This window comes from Otolemur garnettii, unplaced genomic scaffold, assembly GCF_000181295.1.
Source record: "Otolemur garnettii isolate 467f Iridium unplaced genomic scaffold, OtoGar3 scaffold00160, whole genome shotgun sequence".
Lineage (NCBI taxonomy): Eukaryota > Metazoa > Chordata > Mammalia > Primates > Galagidae > Otolemur > Otolemur garnettii.
In genome coordinates, this window is record NW_003852555.1 from 155,509 (window position 1) to 179,423 (window position 23,915).

Consider the following 23,915-nt stretch of genomic DNA (forward strand, 5'->3'; position numbering starts at 1 on the left):
TAATCTTTCCTTTCATTCTTTTTTTTCCTCCTCTGACGCTATAGTATCAAATAACCTGTCTTCAGGTTTACAGGTTTTTTTCTTCTGCTTGATCACTTCTGCTGTTGATGCATTCTATTTCATTTTCATTTTATTCATTGTATTTTTTACCTCTAGAGTTTCTGGGTTTTATAATGCATAATTGTAGTCTTAATTTTCTCATTTGGGCCTTTTTTTTCCTGATATTATTGAATTGTTTCTCTGAATTTTCTTGAAGTTCATTTTGCTTTCTTAAAACAATTATTTTTAATTCCTTATGAAATAATTTCTATATCATCATTTCTTTGGAGTCAGCTTGTGGGACATTATTATGTTCTTTCAGTTGTGATAAGTCTCTGTTTTTTCATGTCTCTTGTTTCCTTGTGTTGATTTCTACTTATCTGAAGTATTCTGGGTTGTTCCCGAAGCCTGGATTCATTGGGTTGGACCTGTGGATTGGATCTGTAGGGGCTAGAACCTTGGTCCCCTGGGATAAATCTAAGCCCTGGGTCCACAGGGTTTGGCCTGGGATCTTGGATTCCCTGGGGTGACCTTAGACCCAGTTCTGCTGGAGCAGGCCTGGACACCATGGACCCATTTAGAGCCTCTATCTGCTTGTGCTGGCCTAGATCCTAGGACTTAAAGGGCTACCCTGGAGGCTAAAGGATCCTGCCTACTGGGATAGACTTAGAGGCTCAGTCTGGATATATCAGCAGGGAGGCTGGACCCCAGAGATTGGCCTGGAGGCTGGGGCCATAAACGCTGTCCTAAAGCTGGGGCTACCCTGGGATCAGGGGAGCCACCCTGGTGCTGGGAGCAGTGTTGCTCCTGGGGCCTCCCTGGTGCTCCAGCAGGCCCAGAAACCAAATATCCCAGGCTAGGCCTGGAGCTTGGGCTACAGGATCCTGCCTGCTGCCAGAGTGAGCATGGAGGCTCAGTCTGAATATACCAGCCTGCAGGCTGGGACCACAGGGTCTGGCTTAGAGCGTGCTGTTGTGGGATCCTGCTTGTTGGTGAAGCAGGCCTGGAGACTTAGTCCTTGGGTACGAGTTTAGAGTTGGGGCTGTGGAGGCCTTTCTGATGCTGGGTTTTACTGGGATGTGCCCTGTTTGGGCCTCCTATGAAAAGTCTGGTGCTCATTCCCTTTTTCCCCTACATAAAAAGTATCTCCATACTCTGCTGTCAAAGGTTGGGGGAGGGGTACATGGGTAATATAAAATTATCTTTCTACCCTCTTTAACACATCTTTTTTGTACTATATTTAGGTGCTATCAACTCTCATCTGATATTGTTAGCTCTTGTAAAGGTATTTCTGTGTGTGGGTGGTTCAAAGTGATGTTTCTAAAGGGGGATGAAAGTTGGAGAGTCCTGGTGTGCCATCTTGTTGACATCCATCCCCATAAACATTCTTATACCTGTCTTTGGGACGTAACATCCTCTTGAATATATACCTAAAAGTGGAGTTGCTTAATTATGGAATATGGCATATTTCAAGAACTGGAGGCAAAAACCAAATTTTATAACAATACATGCTCCCCTTTCACTGCTATCACTTTTACCACTTAGGAAATTACTTGAGATTTAGGAGCTCTGGTGAGGAATCAAGGCAAAGACTAAATACATATATACAGGGTGGTCATAAAGTTTGTGTTCAATCTGTGTTAAATTGCACATGAACTTTATAGACACCCTGTATGTCTTATTTTATCATAGTATCACACATATGTACAACCTAGTAGATAAACAATAGTTTTCAAGAGTAGGTACACCAATTATATTTTAGGGATTTTTTTTTCATTTTCACCATTCTGGAGCATGTGTAGTAATACCTGATTTTAGGTTGCATTTCTTTATTGATATATCATCATTGTGTTTGGCAATTTGCATACTCTTTTTTGAAGTGCCCATTCCTGTCTTTTCCCAAATCTTTAGTTGGTTTGGTTTGTGTTCTTAACGATTTCTAAGAGTTCTTTCAGACGCACAAGAAGCATTCTGTTCTCTGATCAGGTGGATTGATAGGTAGATGCATCCATAGCTGTTGAGAAGCTTTCTGAGTAGGCGGAGACGCAGGGTTCACATGACTGTGCGTGCCTATGAACGTTTCTTTGTAACAGTGTAGATGCAGACAGTCCTGAAAGGATTACTTAGATCTTCTTTGACCGTTTACTTTTCTTTCAAGTAAGTCAAGCTGATGAAAGTAATCCATGATCTGCAATAATGGCAATGAGGATTCTCATAGTCTCTCCAGACAGGATAGACTGGACCAGGTTTGTCTTTGGAGCTGTTGCGTTCTATATGTCCTCAGCCTTTTCCATTTTCCTTCTTGAAAGTGAAGGCCAAAGTGGAATACGCCGTCCTGGCCTCTTCAGCCGTTCTACATTCTTTCCTGGCACTGAGCTTCAACCTCTCCTTCTACTCCCTGCTTTCCCACTAGTACCACCACCAACACCAAATTATAATATCCAGGAACCCATAAGATAGTGATGAAAACAAATGCTTTTTAATTAAATTGTATCATTATCGAAAAAAACTTTTTTAAAGTTATTTTCTACCCTTTTGATGTTCTCCAGTATTCCTTTCTTCCTGTCGTTATCGACTCCTATAGTTTTGAGACATTAAAAGGAAAGATTATTTTTAACTGCTTTCCCTATTATAGAGAAGTTCACTTTGGCCTCTGCTTTCCCAGAATCCATTATAAGTACATAGAGTTCAGCATCATTTTTTCTTTTTATTTTTCGTTCTATTTTATTTTATGTGGTTGTTCTTCCTTAGTTGACTATAGGACATACATACTCTACTGTGGGACCAACAAATGTGAACATTAATCAACTCTGGGGAATGTGACCCAAGCAAGGATGTAACTGAGATTTAATGTAAGCTTTAACTGAAGATAAACACCATCCTCCCCTAAAACAGACCCAGTAACTTAGCGGAAGGTGGGGAGGGGATTGATGACGTCCGCCTCCTTTCGTGCAAAAAAGGAATGATAACACATCCTTTCTCTAGTAGATTGAAAGAGAGTTAGCTTGAATGATTATATTTCTATTAACATTTAAATAACTGGCTTTATCATGTGTTTGTCTTGCCTGGAAATAATGTTTACATAACATTTTGTGTGTGTGTATTACATGCCCAGTTTTTTTTTTTTGAAATTTCATCTAACATAGGAATCTCCAGTAAGCAGAATGTAAGAGATTATATTTCTTTCTCCCTGCTATGGAAAATCTTTCATTTATATGTTTTCAGCATTTAATTGGAAAATCTTAGTTGAGTTTATATAATTGTGGCTTAAAAATTTTTTATTACTTCTTAAATATCCATGCCTAATTTATCTTAATTCTTATAATCTACCCAAGTGGACTTTCCTATAATCTCACTAAATGTTTTTAATACTACAGATATTAATTTGTGGATTTATATCATTAGCTAAAACCTCAAATGGAAATTAAATACAATTAATAATAAAAATATTGTTGCTAATATTCTCTCTCTACCAGTTCCTTTGGAGTTAGTTTGTTTAAGCAGCATTTCAAAGGATTAACATTGCATATAAAAGATCCTTTATATTTTAAATTTTTTGTTTGCATTCAGAGGTATATCCTCAAAATTCTTTTCCGATTTGAACACCAAATGCTTTTGTGTTCTGAATACTTAAATGCCAAAATAAATTTTTTCCATTAAAAGATGAGGTGTTTTCCCCCTTTTATTTGATTGATTTGAAATGGAAGAAACTGGAGGTGTGTGAAAACCACAGTTTCCTGAGAATTTTCCATGGCAAACATTGTGTCAACTTTAAGTAAGAAAGCTGTGGTTTCCTTCATACCTCCCAATATTGTGAAGACTTTTTCATGCAGGTGTAAAAACTGTTTGCTCAGTCTACCTCTTAGTAGACTTTCAAGCTTCAAAATAAATTTTTTTTAAAGATATATCACTATATTCATATTCCTTCTGTAAATGTCTGTAGCATTTTCTGTCTCTCCTAGGAAGTTTATCGCATCCTCCCTTGGATTAGTTATTCATGTTTTTGTCTTAGCCTTTTAAATTAGAGCAACATTGTGAGCCTTAAAAAGTGATCCTTATGTCTTCCTGTGTAAGGTGATACCTTCACATAATAAAAGCTCAGTAAACACAAAGGGGAAAGAAGTAAGTGAGGAAGGAAAGTGGATAGAAGAGAAACAGGAGGGGAAAAGGAATTTAAAGTCTCTCGTGGAAAGGCTTGCCTTCCTCATTCTTCTGAGTTTGGGGGGTTTTTTTGGCCTGGGCTGGGTTTGAACCCCCCACCTCTGGTATATGTGGCCGGCACCCTACTCCTTTGAGCCACAGGTGCTACCCCATTCTTCTGAGTTTTTAACCGGGTCCAGTAGTAAGTAAGACGCAGACATTATCTCAGTATAGTGTTTGGGAACACTACTGAAGGGATCAGTCTGAGCCCACTTGTTCACAAGCCTCTTTTGTAATATTTTATTTCTTTTCAAAAAGATTCAAAGGTGTCTTTATACAATTTGTATAATATGAGCCCTCTTTTTCACAAGCCTCTTTTATATATATTTCATTTCTTTTCAAAAAGATTCAAAGATGTCTTTATACAATTTGTGACCATAGGGTGTTTTGATTGGGTAGGCAGGAGAATGAAGATTGACAGCAACAAGAGGCTAAAAAGTAAGGAAGCATTTTTCTGGCATGTTGCCAAAGGTGTGGGTATTCTGCATTTTTCCATATTTTAGTTGGAACTTTCTTAGCATCAGTGACTTTAAATGTCATCTACTGAGAGCTCAATTTTATCTGTAGTTCTTTAGGGAGGTACGTTGGTGTTGTCAACTGAGTGAGGCTGAAATGGCAAATTTGAGTGTGATGTCATGATTCTCCACCTCAGTGAACCTCCCTTGTATTCTCCAGCGAATAGGTCTATAATAGCCTGCATAGGGCCTTCTTCCCTCTGTGTCTCTCTGTGCCTCTATATCTAAGTGTCATTTCCCTTATAAGGGACTGGCCATATTGGATTTAGAGTTTACCCTAATCCACAATGATTTTGATACCAGACTTTCAGGTTCTTGGTCTTGGTGATTTGAGAATAAATCCACCGACCACAGATCAGTGGCAAGACAGAATTTATTTACAAAAAAAGAATACAAAAACACTAAAGTTCCTGGTAGGGAGAGAAAACCCTATTCGGGAGAGAAAAGCTCTCTCCATTTTTGTCTCTTCTCTCTCCATTTAGGGGTATATATATATATATAGGTGTATTTGGTTCCTTCTATATGAGGCCAGGAAATGAATGGACACAGTCTCTTCTGCTGGGGCAAGGTGAATGAATGTATTAATGAATGGACACAGTCCATTCACAGAATTGAGACCTAGGAAACTTACATGAAATTGACCTAGGCATAGGAAATGGGGGTTCCATATTTAGTAATAAGTGTAAAGGGAAGGAGACACCAAGGCCCCTGGGTTGTCTCCTCAGCAGTTGTCTGGTCCCTTTGGCTACTGGAGCCTCTGGTGGGGGAGGGAGACCCCCCCCCTTGCCTAAGCTCCAGCCCGCTGGTTCCTCTGCCGGCTGCCACACACCAACACCACTAAGGTGGAGACCAGCCCAGCGCGGCTGAGCTGGCTGGGGCGCCACCTGTCCTGTATCAATTTCATCATAATTTCATCTGCAAAGACTTTGTTTCCAAATAAGTTCACATTCTGAGTTTTCCAGGGTACATAACTTTGTAGGGACATTATTCAACATAGGACACAGGGTAATTAAACAGTAGGTGGTCTGGTATAAGATCTGTACCAGGTATAATTTAAAGAAGTTTTTCTTTAAGTGATTTTACCCAGATAGGTTCTCCAAATGGAATAGATTGTAAACTGCCATAATCTTGCTTTTATTTAGGTGTTCATATGTTTATATTACTGGGGAAGAAAAAGTCTTTCATTGGATTATTAACAATGAATGGTAAATTCAGAATAAAGATATTTGAAACTGGTAGCTCTGCTTTTAAACACTAGTGAAATTTATTTATTTGCTTTATTACATGTATATTGGCTGCCTTCTGTTACCCATCCGTCAGTGCCTACTTATTCTGGGCACTGAATCTACAGCAATGAGAGAAAGTCTCCACCTCACAGATATAAAACATCTTCACAGGGTGCAGCGTTAAGTAACATTCATAGCAGTGCAGTGTCGTGCTAGCCGAGGTGAATGACACTGCAGGAGAGGCTTGACCATGGTGAGATAATCAGTCAGTGCATGTATTCAGGAGCAGTGTTCCAGGTAGAGAGGTGATTGCATTGAAATGACCTAAACGTCAGAGGCAACAAAGCTTAAAGAAGGGCAAGAATGGCAGCGGTGTGATCTGATGATATTTTTAAACATCACTGTGGCTGCTCTATGGAACCCTGACTGTGAGACAGCAAAATGAAAAGGAGAGCGACCAGGGATGAGCTTTCTATGTTGGTCCAGGAAAGGCAGGTTGGTAATTTGGGCAAAGCTATTACGAATAGAAATGGTGAGAACTGGATGTATTTTGCAGGTGTGGAACCACAGGATTTACTGAAGGACTTGGGAGATATAAGGGAAAGAGAAATAGCATACAGTGGAAAAAATCCTTGAGTTTCAGGCCTAAAAACCAAAAGAATAGAAATTACATGCAATTAAATGAGAAAGACTATGGGAGAAGCAGCTTTGAAAGGAAAAGAAAGAATTCTGTCTTGATATGTGAAATAGATGTTAAGTAGGTCGTTGGATCTATGGGTCCATAGTTCAAGTTGGAGCTGGAAGTAGAAATTCAGAAGTTATCGACCTACATTCAGCATTTACAGTAATTAGCCAGCTTTATGAAGTTTCCAAAATCATAAATGTTTTTAACACAGAAGCTGTTATTTTTTTTTTCTAACATCATATATGATACCTAGCATCGTCCTGGAAATGGGCTAACTACAAATATTTATTAACCAATTATGAGATCATTTTAATTGTCAAAGGTAATAATATTTTAGCAACATGATCTCTATCTTTAGCATAGATTATACTGTTAACTTATATAATGAGAATATTAACAAATTTTGTTCCCTAACTTTAATTTTAAAGAATTTTGATAGATTTTATTTTATTCACTTCCAATAGTTTCAAGCTATTTTTATTTTCTTCCCATACATTTTCTTTCAATTTTCAGCCAGATTCTACTGCAACTGAACGAGCAGTTGCCAGACTAGCAGTACACCCGCTTCTGAAGAAAAAAATAGAAGTGCTAAAAGGTATGAATTAAATGACTTTTAAGCCATATACTTAGTGCATCTGCGTATATGATTTTGGATAATGGCTATTCATTTATTTTCAAGATTTTTATAGTTCTTCAGGGTTCATTATATTATAAATATAAATTTCATTGCATGTATGTCAAGAAAAACTAAATATGTTTTTTAAATTCTAGTACATTAATATATAAACATTATATATATGACATACACGTTATAAAGCTGAATACTATTGGTTTTCTAAATATTGCTATAGCTCATAATACTTTTGGTTTTGCCATTAAGCTAAATAATTTTAACTTTTATATATATATATGTTACAACATATTTACAGATTGAAATGTTTTTGTCAAAAATTAGATGATATTTTTATGTCTAGAAGCATAATTTATAATATTCAATACATAATAATAGGAATTGTTTTATTTATTTGTATTCAGTGACTTTTTAATGTGTTCATAACTCTAAGACATGAAGAAAGGATAACTTTCATTTATAATGGATACATCTGAGCATGTCTTTCAAGTTTAGTTTTAAGAAGTCAAGATCTCATTGTGATTTCAAATATATTGTACATATTTAATATAAATTCCAATTGCCCTGTTGAATGTTTCCTTATAATTTTAAACGTACTATACTGAAACAGTGGCAGTTTATATGTTTTGATGCTAAAACAAACCACACACTTCCTTTTAGCTGCTGTCCAAGCCTTTAAAGAAGCCCGACAAAATGTTACCGAACTCGATTCACAGAAGAATGCTTCAGAGGAAAATCGTTCTGAGGACACTTTGTGTTCAAATGATAATGCCAGTAAGTTACAGCAGGAAGAAGTTAGTGTTATCAATGAGCAAAATGGGAATGAAGCCAAAATTCTGGCAAAGAAACCAATAAATAACTCAAAGACAAAAATGGCCAAGGTGGAACATGGACCCAAAGCAGTAGGCCTTCCAACTCCTCCATCAAAGCCTTCGGGAAAGGGTTCTCTAGTTCCCCCTGAACCCCAGAAGATACCTGCTTCCCCCAAGATGAAAACACAAAGTCAAACCAAAGAAAAAAAAGGATCCGATAGCTCACTTGGTGGTGACAGTGATGACGAAGCATTACATGAAGAGGAGAAGGAGTATTTTGATGACAGCACAGAAGAGAGGTTTTATAGACAGTCTTCCATGTCTGAGGATAGCGACAGTAGTGACGACTTCTTCATTGGGAAAGTCAGACGAACACGAAAGAAGGAAAGTAGTCATCGTTCTTCAGATAAGGAACAAAAGTCCCTCCAAAAAGGGTTACCCAAAGAAGGCACAAGTGAAACTCACTGGGACATAAGAAATGACAAAAACAAGCCAAGTGCAGAACCCAGGAGATTAGAATCAGTGTTTTTCTACTCTTTATCTGGAGCTAAAGGCTCTAAAAGGTAAGGATATTTTTCTATTCTGAAATAATTAATAGTGCTTTTTTAAATAGATATGAAAAATCTACATTTCCTTTCAGTAAAGGAAGAGCTATCTCCACCTATGATTCTAGTTTGTACAACTCTTCCTGTTTTTAGACTTGGCCCTCTCCAACTTTATAATGGGCTATTAATAGATACAAATAATGCATATGGCAGTGCCACATTCATTTATCTTCACCAGAAAATATGTTCTAGCCAAATAATATGCCCGTCTAATTTGTTTTATTGTTTCAGTTATCAAAATTTTGAAACTTTTAGTTTTTGATGAAAACTTGTGAAAATGTTTCGCACATTTTTTTAAGCAAAACTCTCTGGAAAGAATCTTGTGTTTTTTCTGAGTGATTCAAGACCATTGTTGTAAACATCAGTCATTTTACTCTCTGGTCCCATTTCAGTACATAAGGCCACTTGCCCTAACCCTGAGTTTGTCCAAACTGCTTTCTATTTGGTGGTGTTGCTGCCGTCACCCCTGCTGTTAGGCACCACGTTTCACAGCAGCTCTCTGGGAATAAATTACAGATTATAGGTTATAAATTGTAAATCAAGTTGAATTTCATTTGTAATTCTAATCGGATAGAAGATATCTTCCCTTTTTAGAGTGAAGATCATCGTTAGCTAATTTCTTCAATAATAGCTGTTTTCTTCAGTAAACTTGTTTTTTATGTATGTGTAAGTCAAGGATAGTCTTTAATGAAATAGAAGAATGCAATGAGGAAATTTTCCCCAAAAGTTGTCAAAAAGACATAAAATATTTTTGGAACCTTGAAAATAATTAAATATTCCTTATACAGGAATAATTGTATACAGGGTTCCTTGTAGCCTGCCTCAAAATGGCTACATTTTTATTCTTGTCTGAAAATAACACCCCACTATCTCTCCTCCTTCCCATAAAAGATAATAATTTTTGTTATATGTGACTCTTTCCCTGGAAGACTTTAATATTATTTATCTAGATAATCCCTCAGAGTAAAAACAAATTAACCAAGATAGGCTATTTTTCAGTTATGAATAGAAATCTCAATAAGGGTAGTAAGAAGAAAAGTACTTCATGTGTGCACAGAAATAGTAGAGTCTAATGCTTGATGTATCTAAAATCTACGGTTCCTTAATTATTTTATTGATTGCTCATGGAATGAGGGAGTATGACAGTCCTTTGAGTTTTATTATTATCAGTTTTATTATGTTATCTTAAGATCAGAATATTTATTTCTTTTAAAAATCATAATGGTGTTTTTCTTCTTTTAGAGATTACAGAGAACAGGCTCCCAAAAGCAAAACCCTCGGTATGTATTGATAGCTGCCTGACCTTCATATATAATTGACCTATGTTTTGCCAAAGTGGAAGGATGAAAAAGTATAGTAGTTGCTTAATAGCCTGAATGTAGTTCCACATAAGTAGTAATAGAGCATCTTATAATTAGCAGTATAATTATTTTGTTTTTGAGTCCTTGAGTCCTGCCAGTGGAAAAGATATGAACAAAATTTTTCAGGAAAAATTGTATCTACTTGACTTTTCTTAAATTAAATCAATATATTTTAACTAAATTATTATATGAATCGTATCTTAATCACTCAATACCATTAAGCATTCAATAAAAAGTATTTTACTTTTTAAGTTCAAGGAATAAAATCAAAAGTATTTCCAGATTAATTCATAACACATCAGAGTTTAATACGTTTGGGTAGGCTGACTTCTTATACAATCCTAGACTTTTACTAGCTTAACATAATAAAAATTTATTTTCTACTCATATCATAGTCCACTGTGACTCTAAAGAGAAGCTCTGTCCCAATTATTCTCCATTTGCCAATATAAGGGACTGGAGTACATGGAGAATTTTCTAGGAGGTTTTCATGAGCCACGCCTGAAAGTGCCAGAAATCAGTTCTGCTCACATTTCAATGACAGAATTTAATCACGTAGCTTTATCTAGCCACAGAGAAGTGTGGCTGTCTAGGAGAAAAGGAAGTGAAATTTTTTGAACACAGTTTTTTTTTTTTTGTGCCACTGACCATTCTTTCTGTTACCAAAGCCAATTTCATATTCCCTCTTACACATAGACAAGGAAGCCAAACTATAGTCACATCCAGTCACTGCATCCAGCTCAAAGTCCGGGATCACTGGGTGGTGATGCAGGACTTTCCGCAGATCTCAGGGATGTGACTCCTCAAAATCTGGAGACTTTGATACTAAAAAGATGGTCCCTGGCCAAGGAGGATCTTTGTTCCATGGCCACATCTGAAAAGTCTGCTTGAAGTTTGCCCCAATTGCTGGTACAAAGATAAGATCCTGAAGATTGTTTGAAGTTTAATAGTTGCGGCTTTTTTTCCAGCCCAGGCTTATGATTTCTGCCACTCTGCACTATCTCGAAACTTAAGTGGATTTCTGACCTCTTTATTTCCATAAGTCCATCATGAGCTAGGAAGTGCACTAAATATTCTTTCTAGAGCTGGTTTTCAAATTTGTCGTATTTATTTTTTGTGATGTCTTTTGTTTTTCTCATCCCTACTCCCCTTCAGTGTCTGATGCATTGAGATGTAACTAAGTTTGGATGGGAAAGTTATACCTTAAGTCTTATCTCTGTTCTAGGACTGAATAGTAAGTTGCCAGGAAGGCAATTTGAGACCCACCTGGGCAATAGCACAACCCTCCTTCACAAAAAATTTAAAAATTTAACCAGGTGTGATGGCATGCACTTGTAATCCTAGCAATAGGCTGAGGTGGGAGGATCACGTTAGCCCAGAAGTTGGAGATTACAGGGAGCTTTGATCACACCACTGCACCGGAGCGTGGGCAAGACCTTCTCAAAAAAAAAAAAAAATTCTTAGTCTTACAGCTTACTGTTTGGAGGTCATACACTCAGTTCTCTTTTTTCTAGAACTTTGTCAAGGACAGCCAACAATATACTAATCTTTTTATTTTTTCCAACCACTTGGTTCTGCAAATTTCTTAGGCATTTGACCTCTTCCAAGGTTATCACTGGCTGCAGTTTTACCTGTTAGTTTAGCACGTAGGTAGCTCACCTCCCAGTCTCAGGTATCCATTAGCTTGTCACCTGCCACCAAACCACTACGCCAGGACCAGATAATGTTATTATAATGGCTGTGCCCTACTTCGGGGGTGGGGGGGGTGGACTTCACTGTTACTCAAAGTAAACTGCTAATTTCACTCATAGTGGACTATCTGCTGTCACAAATAACTGCCAAACCTCAGGGATTTACTTCTCATCTGTCAGTCTGTGCTTCCGGAAGCCTCATTCCATCTTGTGCCTCTTCCCTCTCAATCTTAGAAATGTTCCTCATTGACTGGGGATAGATAGAGAGAGGAATAGTGGAAGAGTGAATTGAGGTTTTTATGGCCCAGGCCAGGCGTCCTCAAACTACGGCCCGCGGACCACATGCGGCCTGCCAAGGACATTTATCTGGCCTGCCCGGTGTTTTTTGCCACCGCTGCCTGTCCTGCTTAGCAGCCGACTCATCCTGGGGCCCGCAGTCCGGCCCTCCAACAGCCTGAGGGACAGTAAACTGGCCACCTGTTTAAAAAGTTTGAGGACCCCTGGCCCAGGCTTTTATTCACATTTCCTTGGCCATAACCTAGTTAGTTATATGGCCTCACTTAACTGAAGTGGGAGTGGAAACTATATTCTGGTTGTATGACTATAAGGAAAAGAAAATGGGTTGGGCAGAAACAATGCAGTATGTCTCGTTCACATGTATTCACAAGCTCAGGGTAACCATAACTACTGTAAGGCACTCTCACATTCTCCCAGGGAAAAGATCCAGGTAAAAAGGGTTTCTTTTGCTTAGCATGTATATTTAAAATATTTATCAATTTATTTACAACTTTATGTAACATAAAAAATAACCACCTTCTTTAAATCTCAGTTTTCATTAAACAATTTCATTTAAACTTTTTATCATTAGAGCCACTCTTTGAATATTATGACAGATCTCTAGAGCACATGTGATTTATACAAGATATAAGGCGTTTTGATTCTGTTTATATGATGTTTTAGAAATATTATCCCAAAGTGTGTACTTACTTACAATACATTATGACATTTACTTTTTAGAGTTCTTTAAAAAGGTTTTGACAGTGATAACTAACTTGAAATGGAGAAATTAGATATCCTTAGGATGTAACATTGAGGATGTTCTCAATCTGTTACATTTTTTACCTCCCTTTTTTACTCTGATTCCATCAACTGAACTCTCTAAGCAGCATCTAAAATACACATTGATTCATGTCTTTTCATACTAGTATGTCTTCCCAGAGAGTAGGATTTTGTTCTAAATTATGGAAAGTGCCTTACAGTAAAAGATAAGAGGGCTAGAAAATAAGTTTCCAACTTTAAATTTGAAGGATAACATTAAAACTTAAAAAAAAAAAAAAAGGAAGTTTTATCTTATAGTTTTGAGTAAACTTAGTAAATTGCCTTGTAAACTAACTTTTAGGTCAGTAACAAAAAGAAAAGGAATCAATTAATAGACCTTTAAACATAAATAAATAACCATCAGCATTGTCAGACCCAGTATCTTACCTAAGATGTCAATTATCTGGCTACATCGGCCCCATACACAGATTTTATAGACTAATGATATTCTTTTGAAAATATGCCTCCCTTTGAGGCCTTCTATGTCAGCTGTCCTGTCATTGCTTTCTTTATGTTGTTGTAAATAAGACGGCACAGCATATTAGGAGCCACTCAATAAACATCTACTTACAAGGGTTAGAAGGTATGTATCCCAAAGATGTCTACTCACCTATGAATGTTCAGTTTCAAATTCTCCACTGGAATTTTAAATTCTGAGATATTCCATTTAAACAAACAAAATTTCTTTGTTTAATATTGGTTTGAAAATGAAATCTGTTTCTCTTGTCCTCCCATACACTCTTTAGGTATTTTTTATTATTTCTGCTCTCTTTCCAGATTTTCCACAAAATGAAACCCAGGTCAAGAATCAGCTTAATAAAAATGCACAACGAGGACTTAAAAACACAAAAGAGCAATTGCAGCAGCCTCTTCATCCTTCATGGGAAGCAAGCAGAAGGCGAAAAGAACAGCAGTCTAAAATTGCTGTGTTTCAGGGGAAAAAAATCACATTTGAAGATTGATTAATGTCTCTTTTTATGAAATTCTTCAACTAAAACTTACTTTCCTTTTTTTTAATAAATGAGCCTGTTATTTAATTTGCATTTGAATACGTTTCTTTAGAGGGGTTATTGAATTTTGTTTGTTTTTCTTTTCCTATGTAAATTCACGTTAAGTGTACATAAGCCTTTCACAAATCATGTACATACTTAAGTTGATTTTTAATAATATCCCTCAGACCATTTCCTCAATAAAAGGAATCAGGAATCATAAGGACTTCAGATTCATTTATGCTTGTCATGAAGTGTATTTTACTGGTTTGGCTGCGTTCTTTGCCTTGAAAATAAATGTCAACATATATTTAAAATAATGGGCAAATATCAGGAAATTGTAACTATTTAAAATAGATCACTTTTGTTAAAAGTTAGGATATATGTGTTAATGGTTGGGGGCGATAGCTCACACCTGTAATCCTAGCTAGCACTCTGGGAGGCCAAGGTGGGAGAATGGGCTTGAGCTCAGCCTAAGCAACACCAAAACTCAGTCTTTACTAAAAAAAGAAAAAATAGAAAAATTAGCCAGGCATTGTGTTAAGCGCCTGTATTTCCAGCTACTCAGGAGGTTGAGGCAGGAGGATCACTTAAACCTAGGAGTTTAAGTTTGCTGTGAGCGAGGTTCACACTGTGGCATTGTAGCCTGGGCAAGACAATAAGACTTTGTCTCAAAAGAAAAAGTTATAGATGATTACATAAAAGTTTCAGTACTTATGCTCATGTACTTTCTGACTATTCTAAAATAGATTTCCAAGATAGTTTAAGATTTCTTAAGTGTATTTCAGTTATTTAGGCAGGTTGTTTAATTGTAGCAGCACAATCAAAAATCAGTTTTATATCACTGTATATAAATATTTCTGCTAAATAAAGTATATTTAGTTATTTGACCACGTACTCTTAAAAAACTTCTTTTGAGAAGTCATAGATTATAATTTATAAGAAATTCTGAAGAAAGTAAGAAAGTGTTTCTGCTAAAGGCCAAGCAGAGAGGTCATACGATGACTCATTGAAGGGATTACTTTATACATAACAGTACTATTATTTAAAAGGAAAACAGGATTTTAAAAATCTCAAATATTTCACTTTTGCTACTCTGGGAGGAATTAAACATTCTTGTTTAAGTAACACTAACTAAATTTCAGGTTTCCTGCACATGAGTGCTGTGAATGGCAGGGAAGGTCATCTGGGTAGCCTGAATTCACAAGCTCTCAAGAGTCATTTCTGTTTTAAAAAGTTAAGAATTTAGATGACTGGAGCAATGGAATTTGAGAGATTATGCAGAAAGAAAATGATTTTGGCTATGTTAAAATGCAAAATTTATTTTTGTGCTTTTTTTTCTTTTAAATTATTATTTTGATGTATTTTCAGACTGATAAAAAAAAAGTAAAAGAAAAACGTCTCTGGCTCCCAAGCATTTACCAAACTCTGAGGCTGGGAGTATTTGTCCTTCAGATGGCCAAGTATGCCCAAGACTTCCAACCCCAACTGGAAAGAGTAAGGAACCTGCGGCCCTCTGGGTCCCCAAGTACAGCCCCTCAATCAAATCCAAACTTCATAGAACAAATGTGTTTATTAAAACAATTGACATAAAATTTGGATCCAGTCAAAAGACTGCACTCCAGGATTCAGAAGACCACATGTGGCCCCAAGCCCATGTGGTCTCCGCCCCTCAGTGGCTCTCAACTTGGGATATTTTCCCCCTAGGGGACATTTGGCAAAATTTGGAGATATTTTGAGTTATTGCAAGGGTTGGGGAGGGGTTACTTACTTCTAGAAGATATAATCCAGGGATGCTGCTCAATTTTCTATGGTACACACACACAAAAAATGTTCTAGCCCAAAAGGTTAACAGTGCTGAAATTGAAAAACCCTGGTCTAAGGTTCATGGGGCTCACTACTGAGGCATTACACTCTCAGAACTGCACCTGATGCTGTGTCTATTAGGGAATCTTCCTGTGGTGGATGGTAAGAACACCAGCTGTGTCTGCAGCTTAGGTAAGGTGCAGTTACTCTTTCCCAGTGTTTTTTCCCTGGCCTTAATAGATTGTTCATACACATTGCACAGCTCAGTCTTCCACCAAAGACTTGAGAGGACCTTTCTGCAGATCTCCAGCTCACTTTCTCTCTCTCTCTCTGCATTTCTCCTTCCTCCCATATTTTGCCTCAAGGTTCTAGTAACATAAGCCTGCCTAAACTCTGAACTCTTGTTTCTTCACTTGAGCAAGGCCACTGAGCTCTTCTGAGATTCCTTCCCCCTGCGTTATAGTTTGGAAACACTTAAGGCAGTGAGCTGTTCCAGCACCCACTGGTATGTCCTTCAGCTATTACTATCCTGTGCCATCTTGGTCCATTGTCAGAAAGCCGTTGTTCTGTATATTTTGTCCACTTTTCTAGTTGTTTAATATGGAGGGACAAATCCAGTCCCTAGTATTTCATAGTGGTCAGAAATAGAAGCCTTTCATTATGTATTTTGATGCTTAATTTGGCCAGTGGGGGCCTCTTGTGCCCTTGTAATATAAGTCAGTTCTTTAATAATGAGAAGACTGGTTCCCATTATCCACAATATATTTACATATTTGCCTAATCCTAGAATACACAGAAGTTCATTTCAGAATTGCTAAATGATGCCTCTGCAAAATAAAAGTGAGTAGCCAAAGCTCAGTATTTGTTTAGAGTTGTTTTGTTTTGTTTTGTTTTTTAGCCAGAGGTCATATGGTTTCAAAACTATGTTTGGGAGTTACTTAGGGTAATAAGAGCCAAAATGATGGAGTATAGACATAAAAATTCTCCATAAAAGCAATAAAAAAATCTATCCAGAATCAGAATCAACATTTTCAGAACTCTGGAATTAACAAAAGACTTGTAGTATTTGTTCAAGAAAAACGTCCAAATCCTGAATCTGAACTTGACAAAAACAGTGGTCGTTGTGAGATGGTAACTTGCCCTTTTCCCGTCTCCTACTTACGAGGTTCATGGTAGCCTTAACAACCAATAGCCCACAGGCACAGTGCAAACCAGCAGCCTGGCAGCCCTGGAGGAAGTTCGGGACAGGCTTGGAGTGTCTTCAAAGACACATTTTCTGAGGACTGTTATTATTTGACCTGTGTGAAGTTCACCGGGAAGACCCCACCTGCAAAGCTGACTGTATTTGATCTGAGTCAGAGATTGCCTTGTGTGATAAGCCTTTGTTCTGAGATTGCTTTTCAAATACAGTTAGAAGAAATTGGTTATCATCAAGGTTGCCTTATATAATGAAGAAGAGTTGGCGTGAACAGTAAGTCAATGCAAAAGCTTAAAAGGAAACCTGGAGAATTTAATATTCATACGGACTTGGATCCAAGTTCTGACATGCTTCTTGGAATCAAGGAGATCTGGCACATTCTTTGGGCTGCGTGCTTACTCAGGAATAAGCCGAGAAAGCCCTAAACCCATCTCCGGCTGACTCAAGTAACAAGTGAAGTCTAACAGAGGTGATCAACTTCCTGGTCAAGTGCTGAAGATGGACCCCAACTCACAGGGCCCCTCAGCAAAGAGAACTATTGATTCCAAGCACTTTAGGAAACCTCTCTCCAATTACTAATCAGCACACCACTAACCTAAATGAATCAGACTCCCCGGCCATATACAACAGAGAACAGACTTCACAACAGTAGTTCAGAGGAGTTACTAAACAACTTCCATAAATACAAAACCGGGTTCTCAGAGGAGAGACACCCCCCCTTCCCACCCAATCTCTATAGTTTATCAATCTCATTACTTCCCAGTAAACCCTTCCTGTGTTTCTCTTTGCACAGATGAACAAATATGTCTGTTTTCTAATTTCTCTTTCTTGGTAAACTGTGCTTTTTTCATTTAAAAATATATTCTGGTAATGGCTGCAAATTCAGATTCATTGAGATCTTCCTCATTTAAAAAAAAATATTAATAGTATTCCATTGGGTAAATATATAAGAATTCATTTAACCACTCCTCTATGTATGTATGTAGGTTATTGCCCGTGTTTTACAACTACAAATAATATTTCAAAGAAAATATGAAAAAAGTATGTATTTTCATACTATTGGAAGCTCCTAGAAGTGACAATGTGTCAGAAGGTAGATGCAGGTGAAGTTCTGTTAGAAGTGGCCAAAGTCCCTCCCTGATGGCTGGACCAATTCGTATTTCCAGCACAGGATGTGAGAGAGGCTGATCTCCCCTCATCCCCAACAGAACGTGGTATTCTACATTCTGACAATAGAACGAGTGAGAAATGGTACCTCAGTGGGATTTGGCAATGAATTTCTCTTAGTGTCGGGATAGTTGAATACTTTTTAAGGACTATTTTTGTACCAACTTTGGCGAATATTTTTCACATCTTTTGCCAGTTTTTTCATTGGTGAGAGTTTCTTCTTTTTCCCCTAATTATTTTAAGATTATAAAATAGGCATTACTATTATAAACAAGTATTAAAGCCCTTTGTTAAATCTATTGCAAAAATTTTTCTCCATTTGTGAGTTGTCTTTTGATTTCATGTTCTTTATTTTTCTATCCGGGTGTTTATTTTTCTGCCATTTATTTCTGCCCTGTAGTGAGATGCGTCCGTTTTCTCTTCTTATGTCCTTTTTGGAATTGGATTGACAGCCATAGTTAGGAAACCCTTCCCTGCTATGGTTTGCGTGCAACTTTATCTGTTATCAGTATTGCTGCCCCCACCTTCTTAGTGTTTCCATCTGCCTGAAATGCCTTTGACTATTCTTCTATTTTTAGCCTTTCTAAATCATTCTGTCTTAGATGTGTCTCTAAAATAGAGCTGATACTGAGTAAGGCAAAATGAAAATCTTTTTCCATTTAAGAAGTATATTCAGCCTTTTCATGTTTGTTGAATGTGGTTTTTTTATCTTAAGTTAGTATTTAGGAAAGTTTGTATTTCTATTATAGTGGTTGTCTTTGTGCTTATACCTTATTTTAAAACCCTTAGTACCCCCTATTTTGTAAAGGTGGAATCTATATTGTCACCTTTAACTTACTTGTTGCCTAAGTGGCAGTTAATGGGTTTAGCTGCTTTCCTTTTTCCCTCTCTCTGCTCCCCCCCTTTAGAGTTGCTTGGTTTGTTCACTCATCAGACCACACAGCACAGAGCGCAGAGCCTTGTCACATCAAATATTCTTCTTCTGCCGTGTTCCCACCTTCATTTTAATCTTAGGTTTGCAATTCATTGTATTAAATGCTAAATTCCCAGTTTTATTTGGATTAAGTTCATTTACTGGCAGATTTTTCACAAAAGTACTCAAGGGAAGAATATTTTGAGCTCTTGACGTATAAAAGTTTCAAGAATCACGGCTGGCTCTTGGGATGGTGGCTTTCTCAGGGATCCTGCCGCTCTTCCTCCTGGCAGCTAAACCCTTTATTGTATCTTTGGAGAATCTCTTTTGTGAGTTAAGAGGTCTAACAGTCTAGGTGCAATATGGCTTCCTGTCCCCTCCCAGAGATACGGGGTTCTGGTTTGTTTTATCTGTCTGCAAGCCGCAAGCCATAATAATCACCTGTGCCCTGGTGACACTGTTGGATGTCCATCCTCCTCCCAGCAGCTAAGCCTTTCTTTCTTTCTTTCTTTTTTTTAGTAGGAAATCTGGTGGAGATTTGCATCTTTCCAGCAGCTGCAGCCCCTCCTTTCAGGCCTACACCATCAAAGGAAGTTTTCTCTTACCTCTGTTGGGTCTCCTATCTTTTTCCTGAGCGTCCAGTGTAGACTCCTCTCCACGAGCCTAGGAGTGGGTGCCAATTCCCTTATTATTCTCCCAGGGCTTTAGAGTCCCAAGTTAGTCCACACTCAGCAATTCATCAATAAGTTGAGCCAAATACTTCCAATCTCAGGGACAGCCCCGCCTCTCTCTGTGCTCACATCTTGTCACTCCTGGGAGCTGCCTGTGCATCCCTAGATTGCTGGCTGCCTGGTTTTTCCACCGCCTCATCTCTCTGAGGGGTTCAAGAGAAGTTACGAGTTTGTAATTTATCCAGTTAGAATTTTTACAGTGGGAGTAATGTTCTTTCCAGCTTCCTATATTCTACATCCCTATTTCATTTTTATGATATCTTTTATGCTATGCAAGTGTTTTTATGTAATCAAGTCCATCAGTCACTTCAATTTGCCATCTGGGCTTTATGTCTTACTTCAGAGATCCTCCCCTTTTTGGAAACAGCAATCTGCCATAAACCTTGAGCATTCCTCCAGGTTCTTGCTACATGTGCCAAGAATGCACAGCCCTGTCTACTCTTTACCCCTGTTCTCAAAGGTAGTATTTGCACTGTGCAGTCTTGCGGGATGAGTAACATTCCCTCCAGGACAAGAATCAGTCAAGCTGAGTATTCCTTTCCTACTACACAGTCTACAAGTGTCCAACCAGGGTCCTTTGTGTTACCGCCTTAGGACTTGGGAGAACATGAGTCTACAGGACAGAGTAAACTCAGTCGGCCTGGGTTGCCCACTCTGTGCATTCCCAAGATAGGCCTGTGTTGTGGACTGGTCCTTGGTCAGGTCCTGGGCAATGGCACTGAACTAACAATTCTACCTGATATGAGCGTTTGTGTACATGTAAGGCCTTGGGGCCACCTGATGCCATTTTAATCAGATAGTTTTATCTAGCCAAGTGATTCGTGGTAAGCCTATCTGTGCTCTGGGTGACTGGATCTGAGTAGCCAAGGTTGCCATACAGACAATTCATGCCATGTGACTGACTCCCCAGTAAAAGCCATAGCTACCCAGGCTCAGGTGAGGATTCTGGTGAGCAACACTTCTCACAGGTGGTCACACATCACTGCTGGGAGAATTAAGCACTTCCTGACAAAGGCCTGTCTTCAGGAGTGGCTACTGGCCAGCTCCTGGGAGGTGACCTCTGAGTGTTTGGGCCACATGGTGCCAATTCAATTTAACAATGTATGAGTAGAAGAGGAACTACGAGACGATGATGGATTATGAACAGCTGAGGTTACTTACGTCAGCTATTCATGCCTATTTGCCTTCCTCCCTATAAAAACCTTGGGCACCAGGGCTCAGGTAACCTTTCCTCGTTGCAACATTTGGTACATGTTGTCACACATCCTTGCTGGAAGTGTGTCCATATGACTCCACTGGGAGAGGACACTTGAAAACTCTCACCTGTTTTCTTACAGACTTTTCCCCCATATGCCTTTCCCTTAGTTTATTTTAATCTGTATCCTTTCACTATAGTAAAACATAACTATGTTTTGTGAGGGTGACAGCATTTACTGACTTCTATGAACCTTTCTAATGAATCATTGCCTCAAGGTGGTCTTAGGGACCCCCAATCAAGGGGAAATGCAAAAACATCATGGTCATGCTCTGGCTGTTGTTTTTGCAATGAGTAGTGAAATTCTTAGTCTCTGTTTCGGGATCTCCTGTCTTCTGTGAGCAGCCATGAAACTGTGGAGTTAACTTATTTATTAGCTTGCAAGAAGGATAAATTCCCATGCCCTGTAGAGTTCATGACATCCCCAAGTAATTCTACTGTTTTCATCTAGTACTTTATAAGTTTATGTTTAAGTTTAGCCCTTAATCCATTTGGAATTTACCCTGTGCATTCTGGCAGAGATTGTCAAATTGCTGAAATCAATTAGTGTCAACTAAATCTATATATTTCCCAACCCCTCAGAAGTTAGGTTTGGGTCATCTGACTTAAGAATTTCTTAATTTATTAACTTTAAGTGAAATATGGGCAAACCACATAAACCACTTCCAGGTCTAGTCTATAAAATCTCATGTGTATCTCCCACTCTTCTTTTACCTCTCAGCTAGATTCCAAATCCCAATAAACATTTAATGCCCTTCTTTTTAAGATGAAGGAAAAACTATCAGCCTGAGTAACTGTGAAACCCTTTCCTGCACTTAAGCCATTTGAATTAAATGATCACCAACCAAATATCTGTCATGTTAAGTGAATGAGAATATAGAATTGTTTTTAATAGTATAGACGACACTATTCTGATGCAAAAACTGGTACTAGAAGAAGGATGCTGCTGTAAAACAAACTGAAAAAGTACAAAATGCATGCTCTAGCAGAGTCAGAATGAAAATTATTATCCAGAGTGAAAAAACTGGAGGTTCATATCCTACAGTGACAAAACAGTTGTTAAAATGGTTATTGGCAATTTCTTGGAAGGTAGACCACATGCCTACTGACCTTGTATATCTACAAAAAGAGAGTGGAAAATAGAATGCTGGCAGTGTTGGTTGCTAGTGTCTGCATTTCTCAAGCTGATAGGAAAAGAGATACGGTCTGGGGTCATCATGCTGGTTTGCAAGCAAAACAAAATGGAAGGCAAAGAGTGGAAACTCGACTACTTCTTATCTCAAATGTTTAAGAGATTGGGTCTGATGTTCATTAAGACTTCAGGCTCCAGACTTGAGGAAGGGTGTGAAATTTCCTCCGAAACATGATAGCCCTAAGGCACGGGATAAAGGAGGAAAACATAAGCTGAAGAATTATATTTAGAAAAGAACCTTGGGAGATGGATGCTACTTGCATGTAACTGAATCGATAACTTCTCTCAAAAACCATAGTCATTTGCCTGTTTTTAATGCCAAAGAAATTGCAAGATTGGACATCAATAGCCTTTGAATGTTCTTTTGTTAAAATATTTTGGAACTTCCAAACTTGCTCAGGAAAGAGGAGGGTTATAAAGTATAAAGACCCCCCAAGAAGGGTACACTCTCCATAATTTATTTTTAATGTTACTTATAGTGACAATGGACAAAAGAGGACCTCAAAGAAGATGGATCTAGTGCTATGAAGAACAGAGAACAAGCTCCTTCCAGATAACAAAATTGAAATCAAGGAAATTCCCTCACTTCCGAATCAGAGGACTTCAGAACGCCTACCAGAGGGATATAATAATGATGGCAGATTGCACCTTCTGTCTCTCATATTCCCTTTACTAGATGGCAGTTTTATTATAAATCTTCTGTCTTCGTTCACCCTGGCGTGTTTGGCCTGGTGGCATTGGAGAGATTTCTGTGACTTGTGTTTTTAGCAGGAGGTTCACTGGATCTCAAGCAGCCATATCCAGAACTGATGTAAAGAACCAGGCCTCACCGAGAGATCTTGGACTTTGGGCTGGTTGCAGCGACTGTATAAAGCTTTGGATTGTCTTGCTCAAGGAAGGAGTGTGTTCTAGGTGTGGTGGAAAATTTAGTAACCAGAAACACATCCTGTGTTAGAAACTGGCCGAATGTTCACGAATCTATTTCTTCCTTTCCTTAGGCACCTGGCTAAGTCACCTTTCCCAGCCTTCTCCAAGTTAGCCAATCCTGGCCAGTGGAATATGGGTAAGAATGATGATGTGACTTCTGCCTTCCCCCAAAAATGTTCCAGGAAATCTCCCACATTTCTTCCCTGTTTTACAACTAGATTTTCATATCCTGGGAAACCTTTAAGAGTTTGAAAAGGATGAAGGTTTTATTTGTCAGGGGGCCCAAAGGATTGAATGCAGCAGATTCTCCTAACCCTGTCTAGCCGCCTATTGGACTTTACCTGAGCAAGAAATGAGTGAGCATTAGGTTAAGTCCCTGAGATTTAGGGGGGTTATTTGTTGTTATAGTTAAAGATATTCTAATACATGTGTGATGATGGTTAGGATCTATTCTATTTTTTCCAAAATAACTGCTATTGTAATGTTATTTTTGATAGTTGGTCATCCTTTCTTTACTTATTTGAGATGTCACTATATAATCAACAGAATATTCTTTGACTATCTTTTTACTTATCACTTTATCTGATCCAATATTTTAAATTATTAGAGCTTTGTATTTGAGAAGGAGCACTAAGAAAGGGGCTTCAAGGGGGATGGCATGAAAGCCTGACCTGCTAACCAAGGAATTCTGGACGGCCTGTAGGAAAATTCACCACTCAACTGTTCTTGCTAGAAAAAAAGGAAAGAATGCAGTTATGATGTAACCTAAGTAACCAATGACCAATACACAGAGACAATAATCAATGACCAATAAAAAGGGGCAATGATGCCTTAGAGGTACAGGGAGGCCAATGAAAGAGTTGCAACCAATTTC

At 38.1% G+C, this 23,915-nt stretch overlaps 1 protein-coding gene across 1 annotated transcript in view; it reads left to right on the top strand.

Annotated features, from left to right (window-relative positions):
• The window catches only part of SRFBP1 (serum response factor binding protein 1), a 41,681-nt gene extending 27,699 nt beyond the window's left edge, over positions 1-13,982 (top strand). The window contains exons 5-8 of the mRNA XM_003799955.3: positions 7,179-7,260; positions 7,957-8,671; positions 9,956-9,993; positions 13,641-13,982. Of these exons, the coding sequence (XP_003800003.1) occupies positions 7,179-7,260; positions 7,957-8,671; positions 9,956-9,993; positions 13,641-13,825 (1,020 nt within the window). The 3' untranslated portion in view covers positions 13,826-13,982. The remainder of the gene's footprint in view (positions 1-7,178; positions 7,261-7,956; positions 8,672-9,955; positions 9,994-13,640) is intronic.
• Positions 13,983-23,915: the final 9,933 nt, after the last annotated feature.